This window comes from Rhinolophus hipposideros (assembly GCF_964194185.1).
Source record: "Rhinolophus hipposideros genome assembly, chromosome: 8".
Taxonomy (NCBI): domain Eukaryota; kingdom Metazoa; phylum Chordata; class Mammalia; order Chiroptera; family Rhinolophidae; genus Rhinolophus; species Rhinolophus hipposideros.
Window position 1 is genome coordinate 47,768,460 of NC_138054.1, and position 15,670 is coordinate 47,784,129.

The window sequence follows — 15,670 nt, forward strand, 5'->3', positions numbered from 1 at the left end:
CCACCCCCACCCCAGCACTACAGTTACCACCATTACAGTGTTGGTTAAAGCAAGGTAAGCTAGTGACAAACTTTCCATCAATCTTTAACCTGTTTGGATGACTCCTGTTTAGAGCTATGATCTTTCCTACGCACAACTTACCGATATTTATAGGCTGAACTGACATGAGAGGTGACTGAAAAACGACTCCAGCAGATGTAATTTTCAAATACATAAAAAGAGTGTAGTTGAGTTTGGCTGTTGGCACCGGCACACGACATTCATAACACTCATGAACACTGCAGTTGCACTGAACAAGCTGAAAACTGCCTTTCTGGGGGATCAGGGGCGACTCTTCTAACACTTCCGGCCTATATGAAGAAAGAAGAACTAAATATTAATATAGTTGTGAAGGTACTGGACATATTGAAAATGTAGGACACAAAATCCAAATTGAGATAAACTGCTCTGGACACCCACCTTAAAGGGGATCTGGCAAAAAGATACATTATATCAGGGAAACAAAGATAAGGGTTAAAGCAGGTTAGCCATCAGAAATAATATAAGCAAGACGATAGTAGCAATGAGGACGAACTGAGAGGCAAGGAAAATTGCTATCCTAAAACCCTATATCCAGAGAACATATCTTTCAAAATAAACATGAAATAAAGGCTTTTTTCAGACATGTCAAAACTGAAATGATTCATCACTATGAGGCGTGCATTATAAAAAATGCTACAGGAAAACCTTCAGGCAAAAAGAAAATGATAGCAGATGAAGTCTGATTCCACACAAAGAAAATAAAATTTAACGAAGAGGGTAAATATTTACTTACTGTTTAACACAAAAATAAAAACCATGTAGTGTGTGGTTTTTAACATAGGTAGAAGTAAAATGTATGACATTAGCACCAAGCTTGGGGAGGAGGAAGATACGTCAGCAGTCAGCATGCAGTGAAGTGGTATAATATCACTTCGAGGTATAATATCAGGCTAGATTAAGTTAAAAACCTATATTATAAATCCTAAAGCAACGACTAACATAATAATGCAAGAAGTTATAATTAATAAGCTACAATATTCAAGCCAGTGGACAACTAGTGTAAAGGTAGAAAAAATAAGATTACTGGAAAAGAATAGAGACCAACACTTACATGGAAAACAGAATAGAGACCAATTTTTTACAAAGGTTCAAAAGCAGTTCTGTAGAAAAAGGGTAGTCTTTTTAATAAATTGTGCTGGTACAATGGGTTAGCTATATGCCGGGGGCGGTGGGGGTGGGGAGAGAACAACTTTCAAGCCATACCTCACACCAGATTCAAAAATTAATTCAAAACGGATTATCAATTCAAATTTAATACCTAAAGCTATGAAACTTCCAGAAGACAGCATGGAAAAATTTTTGAGACCTTGGGTTAGGTAAAAATTCTTAGTTGCAACATCAAACGCTTGATCCATAAAAAAACAGACAAATTGGACTTTTGTCAAGATTGAAAACTTCTGTTCTTTGAAAGATACAGATAACAAAAAGACAAGCCATAGATTGAGAGAATACACCAGTCATCTATCCCATAAAGCACTTGTATCCAGAAGATACAAAGAATTCTAAAAACTCACTAATACTAAAATTAAAAATCCAATTAAAAAATAGGCAAAGATTTCAACAGTCACTTCACCATAAAAGATACAAGAATGAAAATAAGCACGTGAAAAGAACCCAATATCATTAGTTATTCAGGAAACACAAATTAAAACCACAATAATATACCAGTATTCACATATTATAATGGCTAACATGAAAAAGATTAATCATACAAAGTATTGAACAGGATGTAGTGGAATTGGAATTCTAACGCAATGCTGGTGGGAAAGTACAATGATACAACTTTGGAAACCAGTTTGGCAATTTCCTAAGTTGTTAAACATACACCTTCCATATGATTTACACATTCCACTCCCAGGTTTTCATCCAAGAGAAATGAAAGCATATTTCCTTAGAGATTTGTATACAAATAAGTAAAGAGACTTGCAGCACCTTTATTTGTAATAGCCAAAAACTGTAAACAACTAAAATGTTTATCAACAGGTAAACGGATAAACAAATTGTGGTATATCCATATAACGGAATACTACTCAGCAAGTAAGAATGAACTACCAGTAAATACACACAACATGAATGAATCTCAAAATCATGCCATATAAAATCATGACAAAAGTAGTGTATGATTGCATTTATAAAAAATTCTAGGGGCAGCCAGATAGCTCAGTTGGTTAGAGGGTGGTGCTCTTAACAACAAGGTTGCCAGTTCAATCCCCACATAGGCCACTGTGAGCTGCACCCTCCACAACTAGATTGAAACAACTACTTGACTTGGAGCTAAAGGGTCCTGGAAAAACACACTTAAATAAATAAAAGTTTTAAAAAAGAAAAGAAAGAAAGAAGAATTTATTTAAAAAAAAATTCTAGAAAATGCAAAGGAACCTGTGGTGACAGAAAGCAGATCAGACATTGCTTGAGGACAGTGGGGGGCAGGCATGATAGTGATAGGGTGCCACAGGTAGGGGTGGAGGGTGAGATTAAAAAGAGGCAGGAAGGAATTTTGTGATTGGCAATATATTCATTTTCTTTATTATAGTGATGATTTTACGACTGGTTTCATTTATCAAAAACTATCTTTATACTTTAAATATATACAGTTTATTGTGTGTTAATTATTTCTCTAAAGTTGTTTACAACAACAAAAATCTAGCAAAAGAAACTTAAGCAGTACTTTGCCAATCATTGTAAACCTACAAACGAATGGGTTAACTTTAAAAAATAATTGTAATTAGCTGGGTAAAGTTACCTAACTCAAGACATGAAGAATAATAGCATGCAACCAAGACACAGAGAGTTGTTATTTCTGATTTTTAGTGTTTTCTTTAATCTGTTTGGTCCCCTAGTCTAAGACTTGCTGCAAATGAGAAGACTTCAGGGTGGGAGTAGGGAAGGGGGAATACAATGCCTCAAATTCCCCTGTCTTGTTTGAGCTAGCCCCATTCTATCCATAAATACCTTTTGCTTTCTATTCAAACCACTCTATGCTTTTTAAAGAACTTAGAGATAGGGAGAGAGTATTAATATTTAAGCATGATCACTGCCTTCAGATATCTTGCAATTCTTTAGGGGAAAAAACTGTAAGTGATAGATATACTAATTAAAAATTCAGTGTGGAGGAAGTGTTGCTTTAGAAATTGTGCTAACTAGCATATACATGAGCATTCATATATAAACACAAATGAGAGAAATGGGCCCTAATCTTTCCATACACATCTCACTAGTATTAAATATTTTGAATTATGATACACTTTCATAATTTATCATAGATCCTGGCATTAATTTAGTCCTAAAAAGATCGATCAGAAAATATTTACAGACCTTTTAATGTGCAAAGCTGTCTACTAGGTACTGTGTAAGGGATAATGAGAAAAGCACACTAAATTAACACTGAGATTTAAACTGAAGTTCTTCCGTTTTGTTATGAGCCATAAGACCACAGACATGTATGGGCATTTTGTGAACCCCCATTTCCTTAATCAATAAAATAAAGAACATACCTGCACCATCTATTTTACAAGGTGGTTATGAATATCAAAGGAAATTATATGGAAGTATTTTTGTAAACTTTAAGTCCAGTACACCCATAAAATACTTTTTTTAATCAGAGGTGCAATGGTGAAATGACTTAGCATTTTCAATTTTATCTAAATGTTTAAACAAAGCCAATAAAATACAGTTTTAAAAAATGTCAGACCATGCCTTTTATGAGTTTTTCAAATATTCAAATAAAAGCTTTTATCAAAAGGGTATAAAGTAAATTGAATCAATTGTGGTATTTTATGTCAGAAGATTTGACTGAGGAACTCCCAAATTTTAAGGCAAAAATAGAACTGAAGAGAAAATAAGACATATATTCTCAACTGCTACTTTTTAAAGGATAAGAAATTCTAGTGATATTTTTCTTTTTTAAAACAAAAAAAAGGTAGAATTACACTGTGTTAATTGAGATGATCTTGCCAATGCCATCCTGTTCTAAACACAGTGGACATTTGTAGAATAAATTTGATTACCAATTAGATTAACTCTGTGGTTTCTCTAACATTTCACTGTTAGTCAATTTCACTATTTAATCCATCTTCATTTTCTTTATAATTTCAATATACACAAAGAAAATAAAACATATAGCATATATCCATAATTATATAATGACTATCTATATATAACATGTACTATATAATATATATAACAGTAATTCAAAATTTGTTTTTCCTGAAGCATCTCCATTCTAAAATTTTCCAAACCACCACAACAAATAACTCCATCATGAAACTCTAAGAATCAATCTAAAACTAATTTTTGGATGTTCTAAGCAGGAGTTAGGAAACTACAACCCAATAAACCAAATATATCTGTTTTGTACAGCTTGTAAGTTAAGATTGGTTTGTTACATTTTCAACTGCTTTTTAAAAAGAAAAAAAAAAGGAAGAATGTTCTATGACAAATAGAAATTAAATGAAATTCACATTTTGGTATCCATAAATATAGTCATGCAATTTCCAATCCCAGCAATAGTCCAAAAATGTAGACCTGGAACTCATCTGAAGTCTTGTGTTTCCATGTTCAGTGCTCTTTTCATTACATCCAACATGTCTTATTATCATATAATAAATTTTACTGTTACCATTGTCATTTTATGTAGGAGATTGATAAAGACATTAGTAGCTCCAATTAAACAATATTTTAACTGTGTCATGTTACTAGTTCTATAAATAGGAACATTAGAGAATGATAGAATTATTTCAAAGTATATTTTTCCTTTAGGAAAACATTAGATATTGCTCATGTTTATGACAGCAGTTTTTCCAAGTTTGTGTGAAGCCTTGTTACTTGCCAAAGTCAGAACAAGAACTTTTTACTTCCAAAAGACTTTTAAAAGTTTTAAGTATTTATGAACATCAAATGTACCCTAAAAAATTGATCATTTTAAAATATAAGGATTAAAGTGATAATCAAGTTTTACAAATAAGAAAGAGATACATTGGTTTAACATAACCAAAACAAGAATTTTTGAAATTCAAAAATTTTTATGCAGCAAAATATTTTATGCCTTCCCAATTCTCTCTCTCTCTCTCTTTCTGCCACTATTTATTTAATTTCTCTATATATGAGTAAACTTTACTTGAAAGTGAAGATAGTAAAAAAAAAATTGTCAAATAAATTTTCAATGGCTTCTTTACAAATTTCACCATTTGGTCAATTTTACTACACAGAAATTAGATGTGTAAGTATTTAGTATTGAAATTTCATTTTCGGTAGACACAGTGGTTTATAGAAAACACATTCTGTCCTGTGACCTTTGGTCAAGCTATTTGTTCCCAGAACATTTTTCTATGAAGATGTTAAAACTTCTCTAAGAGATTTATACTAAGTTATTACAGGAGTAACACCAAATGGGTACCATCCAAATTTCTGATTGTGACACAAATGAAGAGCAAAACATAATAGACAAACCGGTTAACAGGAATTAGAAAATTTAGCATAGGTTTCTATGTCACTTCATCAAGTCAATTATTTTAAATCTCAGAGTGATTATCTGTGTAAATGTTACCCAAAAAAATCTACTTTGCCAATCCCAAACAATTTCAAAGACCAGATTAGTATCCCAGACTAGTTTCTTCATAAAAATTACCTAGAGACTTGTTTAAAAAAATAGATTCCTAGACTCTCCAGGAAGAACTCAGTAGGTCTGGGGCTAAGGAATCTGTTTTTAATAAGTGTCATAAATCAGTGGTTCTGAAAACCTAGTTATCAAACCAGTAACCATCATCATCATCTGGAACTTGACAGAAATGCAAATTACTAGCTCCACCCCAGATCTTGAGAGTCAAGTCCAGGTGAGAAGTATTGACCTAGATAAATCTTATCAAGGAGACAAATTTAAGAAGCATTTTGTAAAACACAAAGTACTCTTCACATATAAGGTATTACCACACATGGAAAATCAACAAGGATAGGAAAGAGGAAGAAAAGGAGAAAAAAAAGAGGAATGAAACAAGAACGAATGGCCCTTAATGTACATCAAGTTAACAATATCACTACACGGGCAGAGGGGAGGAAATCCTAATTAACTTTGGAACATAGTATTTTGACCATAACCTTTAGCCTTAGCAAAGACAAAATAAGTCTAAACAAATATTATACTCTAGCTACCATGTTTGTTTTTCACAGTGCTATGAATTAGCAATTTCAAAACTACATGTATTCTAGGACTGAGCAAATGAGTAATATATTGCAGGAAAGGGAAGCCAAGTTTCTCACTGCTGGAGAAAGGAGGGAAGGGAAAGGAAGGGAAAGGAAGGGAACGGAAGGGAAGGGAAGGGAAGGGAAGGGAAGGGAAGGGAAGGGAAGGGAAGGGAAGGGAAGGGAAGGGAAGGGAAGGGAAGGGAAGGCTAGAATGAATTCTGTTGTTTTGGACTAGAATGGGAGATATTTTTAGTATGAACACATGCTTTTAATATTTGTTTATATGGAGAGATATAAATTGTGTATATTAATATATACACATCATGTATATATTATGTGTGTACATATGTATATTATGTGTGTACATTAGTATAATTAACTCTGTGCTGAGAGCGCCTAGAAACAAAGCAATTCAAGTAACAATGAGCACCTAGCCCCGACATACTGCTTTGTAAAAATACTATTCTCCAATCAAAAGGAATCAAGGCTCCTTGGACCAATTGCTGATTCCAACATTACAGCAGGCAAAATATAAAATCAACCTGGAACATTTTGTGGTGATGGAAGAACACTATTCCTAAAATGTCACAATTGACATTCAGTACTTTTGTTTACTTCACAAATTTTTTCTAAAAATTTCAGTCACTCCTTTTTACATCATTAATTTCTCTCCTCATTATATCCATGTTTTCCTTTATATCATTGCATATGTACAGCATATTAATAACTGTCCTTGTCTGCTAATTCTATCACCTTTGTCATTTCTGGGTCTGTTTCTATTGATTGATTTTCCTTTTTCTCCTGATTATCGGTTACATTTTCCTGTTCCTTCTTACAAATATTCATATGTAATTTTTTTTACTGGATGCAAGATTGTGAATATTACATTTTTGAGTGTTGTATTGTATTATTTTGCTTTAAAGAATGGTAAAAAAAAAAAAATTCTGGCAGTCTGTTAGTAACTTGGGCACCAGTTTGAACCTTTAAGCTTCTTTTAAGTTCTTTTTGGGATAGCATAGTGTAGCCTTGACTCTAGGGCTAATTAGGCCCCACTTTTAAAGTATAGCTATTATGGGGTTTCTAAAAATGTCATTGATATTTAACAAGGTCTCACCAAACTGTTTGATGGAAACTAATTATTCCTGGCCCTGTGTGACTTCTGGGAATTGTTTAGCTTATAGCTCCTGGTAATTGTTATCTTCCTAGAAGTTTTTCTTACCCAATATCTTGGGCAGAATGGTATTCCGCTAAAGAGTCAAGGGGACCCCCTATGTACCTCCCAGATTCATGAATTCAAGCCCTCTTACGCTTTCTTAATTTCTATCTATGTTTCCTTGATTTGGCAATATTTCTGGACTCTGCTTGAGTTCCGCAACCCTGTGCCATGTTCTGGAAATCGCCACTCCAGACACCCTGAGTGATAGAGGACTCATTTTGTTTCCTTCTCTCAGGAATTGCAGTTCTGTTCTGTCTTTGTCCAATATCTGAAAATGGATGCTTCCTACATTTTATCAAGTTTCCTAATTGTTTATGATGGAAGAGCAATCCTAGACCCTATCATTCCCTCATGGCCAGAAGTCACTTTTGTTGACTTTGTATATTAATTTCTGAAGATATAATGTATTCGCACAGTCCAAAACTGTGTTTTCTTTAAAGGGAGTAGTGAAATGGGGGTAGTTATTTGATGAAAATGTGTGATCAAGAAAATCCATGTTTTAAGTGGGAGTTATTCCAGCACGTCTGTCATCTGAGAGAAAAACTTGAAGATGCAGGAAAGAGAGGGATCACTGCAAAAACAAAGTTCTTGAATAGGCAACAGGGGATGGGACTCAAAACCCATGAGAAAGGGTTCACTTTAGACTGGAACACAGAGACTTCATCTACAAAAAAAGAAGCAAAGGAAATTGCATAGGCACTGGCATGAGTAGGCTGACAGATTTGGGGAGAAGAGCAATCATAGGAGAACCTCCCACTGCTCCTTTTTTCCTAGTGAAACTCAAAAACGAGGTCATCAGCGGGTCTGTCTGGCTCTCTCTAAGGGAAGCCAGCTGCAATGTTGTAACATGCTCTATGGAGAAATTCACGTGACAAGCACCTGAAGGAGGCCTCCAGTTACAGGCAGGAAGGAACTCAGTCCAATGAACTATGAGGACCTTGGAAGTCCAGGAAGTGAGCTTGGAAACAGATCTTCCTGAAGTTGAACCTTGAAATAACTGCAATCCTAGCTGACGTCTTCATTGTAACCTTGTGAAAGACCTTGAGGCAGATGTTCCCCAGTTAAGCTGCACTGGGATCCCTGATCCATAGAAACTGAGAGATGATAAATGTTTGTTGTTTTAAGCCACTAAATATTGTGTAATTTATTATATAGCATAGATAACCAAGGCAGATGTTGGTACCTGGAAATGAGATACTGCCATAATAAACACCTAAAAATGTGACAGTGGCTTTGGAACCAAGCAATGGGCAGAGGCTAGAAAGATTTAGAAAAGCATTATATAGAGAATGCCTAAATTGCCTTGAACAGACTGCTGGTAGAAATCTGGATTTTGAGGACACTGCAAGTAAGGGAACAAAAGAAAGTGAGGAACATATTATTAGGTTTGTGCAAAAGTAACTGCGGTTTAACAGGTTAAAAATAATTCCAAAAAAACACAATTACTTTTGCACCAACCTAATAGAAACTGGAGGAAAGGGGATCTTTCTTATGTAGTGGCAGAAAGCTAAGTGCCTACTAAGTCACCTACTTCGAGAGATTTTTAAACAAGTGTTGAAGGTGCCTCTTGGTTTCTTCTTGCTGCAAGAGGAGAGGTATACATTGAGGAAAGAGCTGTGAAACAAAAGAAACCAGGACTTTAGGGCTACGTATGAAATACCCAGCCTCTCCAGATGGCAAAGGATGTTAAAATTAAGAAATGGCTTCTAAGCAAAGATCAAAGAGAAGGGCTTATCTCTAAGAAATCTGTGAGCTTTTGTCTAATGGAGTGAACCCGAGTAAGATTCACAGGAGGCCGTGTGGTCTTATGAGAGAATTAGAATAGCAGAAGCACAATAGCTTAGACTAAAAGAATACAAAATGAAACTAAAGCCATTGGACTCCAAAACCATGCTGACTGGAAGCATACTGACAAAAATACTCAGCTGCAAAGTTGTTCACCTTTTCATGAAAAAGGAAGGGTGATGAAGAGGGCAGAACCACATGCCCAGATCACAGAGCCAAGAAACATGTAGAATTACTTCTGAGGTTGAGGTAATAGAGGAAATAAGACTAACAAAAGGAGTAGGAGAAGAGATGGTCAAAGTGTGGGATCCTTGAACTGAGATTATATAAAGAACATGCTTATCAGTAACGACAAGGTTTAGAGTATGTTCATGAGAATGGGTGAACCAAGTGGAGTGAAAAAAATAAGAATAAAAATAAAGCACTCAAGAAATTGAATATCATCCATGTGGATATTGGAATCACTAAAAACGCAGATAGGGCTAATAGTGAAGAAACAAAGTCAACTAGGTGTTAGCAATTACAAATGTCCAAACTCCCTGGATGATCCTTGCTTGTTCATCCACACTGACTTCTCATCATTCCCCTCCTTTCCAACCCAACCACACAATGTTTCAAGTCCTCAAGTGTCTATATGTGACTACGGACCTTTGCAAATGCTCTTCACTCGATCTGGCTCGTTCTTCTGTGCCCCTCATCATCTAGGCAGATATTTCTGGCATATGATCCCCAAGTCCCTGTGTTTATTACATCACAGTCTTTTCAAACTTTGTTGTTTTGCTCTTTGTCTTTACTGTTAGCTCCAGGGGAAGGGCTGAGTCTCAGTTGTTTCACAGTGTTTCCCACACTCAGCTCAGTGCCTGGTACACACAGTCTGCACCTTAGGAAGGAAGAAGATTTCCTTCCTAGGTCTAAGATAAAATGTCTAAAGCTGTTACAGAATAGCACGTTTCTATGCTACCTCTCCTTCAAATCCTCTGATAAACATTAATATCTGAGCTCAAATAATGCTTTCCCTTAAGGGACATATTTATAGGGCTTTAAATCCCTTATAAACATTAGGGTTTAGTTCCTTTTAAAAATGTAATTATTTACACACGGAAGCATTTGAAAGATTTCTCTTGTGAATTCCCTAATGTCCAGAGAGGGTGATTTTGATTAAAAACTTTTGTGGAGTAACCACCATTATGGATTTTCTCTCCCATGGAAGTCTCATTTGTTATACTGGCCAGCTCTTCCTCCTGATCTGGAGTCTTATTTAAATTACTTGGAGATACATTGCCCAAAGATATGCACAAAAATAGTAATTCAAGGCAGAACTTGGTAAAAGTACAAGGTAAAATATACATATTAACCAAATCATACAAAGGATAGAACAATTAATGTGGCAAAAAAAGAGAGAATGTTTCTCAAATTGCATGCACTTGTAACAGGTTTTCCTGTACTAATAATTTTAGAAACCTGAGTTAAAAATAAAAGCAGGTCAAAAGAATCTGCAAAATTAATCCTATGATCAAGTTTAAAAATCTAGCTAATTTATCATAATTTTCTCTTTTTTCTGTGTTCTACCATTTAGATGAATAGACCAGTGATTACTCAGCTAACTACAGTCTCAGCTGTAGTAGCTAAGTTACTATGCTACTATATATATATACATAATATACATATATATGTATACATATATATACATATATATAAATATACATATACATATAAATATACATATATATGTATATATATAATACCTTTTTCAGAAAGTGCAAAACTCAAGACATAACTACAGTCTATACACATTAAAACTTAAGTCTTCACACAGAGTTTTAAAACTGAGCACATTGCTCTTACCTGCTACTAATATTTGAAATTCTCTTGAATAGGCACCCAGAGAGTTTTTGATCACCATCCCAAGTATTTAGGTCATTGTAGGAATGTACTGCATTGCAAAAGAATTCGTTTCTCTGAGCTAAAATCTATTTTGCTCAATAAAATCTATTTCTGCCCCAAACTTCAAATATTCCTTTATGAACAACAGTGCTTCCTTTCTTCTCTCAATACTCAGAAGCTGAGGTGAGGCTCACCTCAAATTTTTTCAGAATATATGCCCATTCATACCTACAATGTCTCTCTACCTAAATCAACAGAAAAAGAAAAGAAGAAACCTAATGGAAAAGAAAGTTGTATAAAAATTTATATATATATATACATATATATATATATATGTATACATATATATAAAATATACATGTATATATACTATATATGTATATATACTATATGTTATAAATATATACATATATATATATATCCTCCTAGAAATATACTGAGATATGAAAGGAAATGTAGGAATAAGAGAGGTTTCACAGTCCACTTCTACATATGGAAGCTCTTGCATTTAAATTAAAAAAAATTGAAATGTCCAAATTAATTTACTTGGTACTTACAGAACATATAAAAGATGGACCTTAAGGTCATACTTCTTGACAGAATTCTTAAATAATGACTCCATATAACAGATGAATAATTTCAAGTCCTCTTTCATCCAGCACTGTATGTTCCAGTTTGCGCCTGAATTAAAAATAAGCTACATTAAATCTGAAAAACATTCTGAACAACTCAGTGAAAGAGAAGAGCTAAATTAAATTTACCAGTGTTCTGATACAACTTCTACTGCCCATTCTGAGAGAAAAAGAAAACAGACTCTACCTAGTGGTATGTGTTTGCCCAAGTCATTCAGTTCCTTTGGCCTTCAGTTTTCTTTTTTGTAAAGTAAGAGAATTAAATTCAATTATTCCTTCTCAAACTTTTTTATCCTGAACCAATTAAGAAGGACAAATCCTCAAAACTCACATAGCTCGGTTAATGCTCACTTTCCAAGAGAAAAAAGAACATTAAATATCAAAGTACAAGCAAATTTGGAGCAGTATTTATGTGTCTACTTTAGCAATAAAAGCATGGTGATTCACATTTGAACTATGATGTATGTCTTAAACTCTTGTTATTGTAATATTACAGGCTCCAAACACAACTGATGAAAGTTTATTTCACTGCACATTGAAAAACGTACCTGATAACGAAATATAAACTACAGGTGATTTTTAATTTAGAAAGCCAAGAATAGCAACAACTCAAAATTATGTCTAACTTCAGACGAGACTAAAACTATCTTAAGGCAACACTAACACATTTTCCCAAACCTAGAAGATTTCTAGCTTAGCAGCCCTCTTGATCCCAATGAAATAAACCGCTTACTTGGCAGAATACTAAATAGAAATCCACAGTAACCACCATTTAAACTAGTAATTTTAGTTACAAAAATGTAAACTCACTTAGAAGTAACTAGGTATTAGCCCTTATTTATACAGTACATAAAATTAAAACCTACAGCGTCATGATCATGCCTCTTAAGTGAAGAAAGTGTTAACATTTTTTGATCATTTCAAGGCTTATCCCAAGGACCCTGACTTCTTAAGTTCATTCTTGGTACATTTAATAATCACTGGAATGGCTAAGTTAATTTCCCTTACAAATTGAAAAAAACAAAAAGTACTTCATTTAAAATTAAATTACATGACTAGACTCAATTGGAGACACTGGGAGCTAGTCTACCTTGTTTTAGAACTCTGATATTTATTGCATATTTATGCTTTATCCTTATTCCTAAACTGATTTCAACACACTGGAGTGTTTCTTCCATCTAATCAGTGGTGTACAAGCAGGGGGGATTTGGTGGCCCGACTTTTTAGCTGGCAAAGTCTGGAGACACGTCTTCATTGTTACAACTGGGGAGAGAGTGGTATAGCCATCTATTGATAGTATATAGAAGCCAGAGATGCTGCTAAATCTCCTACAAGGCACAGAACAACTCCCCATAACCAAGAATTATCTGGTCTAACATGTCAGTAGTATTGAGGTTGAGAAATCCTGATTAACCCTACAAAGGAGTGCTATACTATGTGTGTCTTTATTTCCATACCAAAGATTTCTTCAGATTGCTGAGACAACTGACTTGGCTCCATTAGCTCTTCCAGAAGGCTTGGAAATAATTTTTTTGTTTAGATTGCCAGATGCAGCATTATTAACTACACTAGCTACATGCAAGATTTCAAATATATATTGGTTGCAGAGCGATTCTTTGCTTGAACGAATATTATTCACAAATGCTTTAAAATTGAACTAATTTAACAGTTTAATATTTTAAGTATTTTATCTATTTAACAAAATTAGGTGTGCCTTTTCTATTTTAAAGCAAAATTAAAAGTCTACACCAAATGTTTTTATAGATAAAAAGAGTTCCTTCATTACATTTTTATTTTAGTTTTATAGGATATAAAATAATTCGGGGCTTATTAGTTTGGTCACATGATGAATCCTGATTTTATTACTCATATAAAATGATGATATGTGATAAGAATCCCATCCATAAGACATCTATTTCATACAGGTTCCAGAGAATGAAAAGATTTGGTTCAATACAATTAAATAAATCTTGGAACGTTAAAATACTTACCTATTTGTTGAAAAACTACAGAGTTTACTGTTGAAACAAATTCCTTCCCTTCAATGTTGTCTGCATGTACAGAGCAGTTTTTATCTTCCTCACTCCAAAAGCAACAGTGGACAGTTGGTTTGGATGAGTTAGAAAAGTAGGTACCACTTGAATTAAATTTAGCCTCAACAGCTGCCTCATATTGTCCATTCAAATCTGAAGTATTCTTTGAGATTCCAGGAGGCAAGACAACGTCATGGGTTGTATTTGGTGGCATGCAAAACAACTTAAATCTCCAGGGAGTAATTGGATATGAGAAGTTAAACGCTGTTATCACATAAATAAATTCTGCTAGGACATTAAAAAGACACATAGGAAAATAATTAATCATTTTGACTAAAACATACATAGGAAGTATCTAAGATTAAACCATACAGTACTCAGTAGTAATGAATTAACTTTTCAAGTGCTCAATCAGCGCCTACTACACAGCTCTTTGCTTTGACTGTACAGGGTGTTATACTTAAGAGGGTGCATTTATTTATAGAGAAAACATCACTCTCTAGCACCCCTTTTTGGAAATTTATGCTTAATTTTCTTCATTAATCTAACATTTATATTTTAATGAAAGGGAATTATAGTTAAATATTTCAATCTCCTTTCTTAAAAAGAATTCTAATGAACTTCAGCAGAAATAAGAAATATCTGGATGTGTAATTATATAAACAAATAGTAAAGTGTTGTTTCAATATTTCTTAAAGAGAATAACACCAAAATATTAACAGTACTTTCACTGAGTGCTTTTAGAAAGATTTTGTTTTCAACATCAGGACAACTAAATGATCTCCTAACTCTGCCCATAATCTTCCAGATATAGGACATCACATAAGACATGTCCTTAATGCGTTCTGCAATAATTGATGCACATTGACAGACTTCTTACACAGACTTCCACTGTTGTTTAAAGACAATTATCACTTTTTAGACATATAAAAACTAAGAACAATTATATAATTCTGTACAAAAAGAATCCTCAAAAGTGACACTTGTGTTTTAATAACTAATTCTTTGAAAATAAAATCACAATTCTCCATAATTCTTTCTTTTACAAATTATGCAAATAACCCAATAGCTGTGTTCCCTCATATACAAACTAATGGAGAATGAGAATTCTGAGAATTTTACATGGATTTATATGGAATAAATATTTTGAAGGATTAAGGTAAATGTAAAATTGTAAGAAAATAGAAATTTTTAAAAAATCAACTCATCATCATTCTAATTATAAAAATAATATATGTAAAAATATTCAAACAATATGTAAGTAATGACTGTTCGCAGTTTGGTTTCTAAATCTTTCTATAAATATAAATATGTATCAGATGCAAAACTTAAGACAAAAATAATTAACATGACTGATATGATTTTGCCCACAGTGATAACAATTAGCCAAAAGTGAATTCTCATTGCAACTGTGTTCCTTTGTACTTCAATCTTCCTAACACATTTCTAAAATCAGAATATCTCCATGAAAAGAGACTAAGTTATTTCTTTTGTTTTACAAAACCGTGAATATGTAATGTTACTAATTAAAAATATTATATTTTCAGGCTGTACATGGAGGAAGGATTCAGTTGGCTGAACTGAAATTAGCCTAAATTCCTCAAAGAAGTATTTGAAATTTGAAATGTAATCATGAATGTCATAGAAACAGTAACTATTGAATCAGCTTAATTAAATGATGATTCTATTTTGTTTACATGCTTCCTTTGCAAATGATACTTCTTTCCCTCCAAATGAACCCTAAATAGCAAGGAGTCTAGTATTTGCATCTGAAAGCATATATTATCAGGATAACAATATCCTGAGAACTCTTCTGATTCACAAAACTTGATCAAACCACAAACCTCTTGGAAAGCCAA

At 33.6% G+C, this 15,670-nt stretch overlaps 1 protein-coding gene across 7 annotated transcripts in view; it reads right to left on the reverse strand.

Annotated features, from left to right (window-relative positions):
* The window catches only part of LEPR (leptin receptor), a 77,342-nt gene that overhangs the window by 39,427 nt on the left and 22,245 nt on the right, over window positions 1-15,670 (reverse strand). For 5 of the 7 annotated variants that reach the window (XM_081057872.1, XM_081057873.1, XM_081057874.1 and 2 more), the window contains 3 exons: window positions 13,770-14,099; window positions 11,704-11,827; window positions 142-350 (listed from right to left, as the gene is read on the reverse strand). In XM_081057872.1, coding sequence (XP_080913998.1) covers window positions 142-350; window positions 11,704-11,827; window positions 13,770-14,099 — 663 coding nt within the window. The remainder of the gene's footprint in view (window positions 1-141; window positions 351-11,703; window positions 11,828-13,769; window positions 14,100-15,670) is intronic. The other 2 variants (XM_081057876.1, XM_081057875.1) reach the window with 1 other exon arrangement.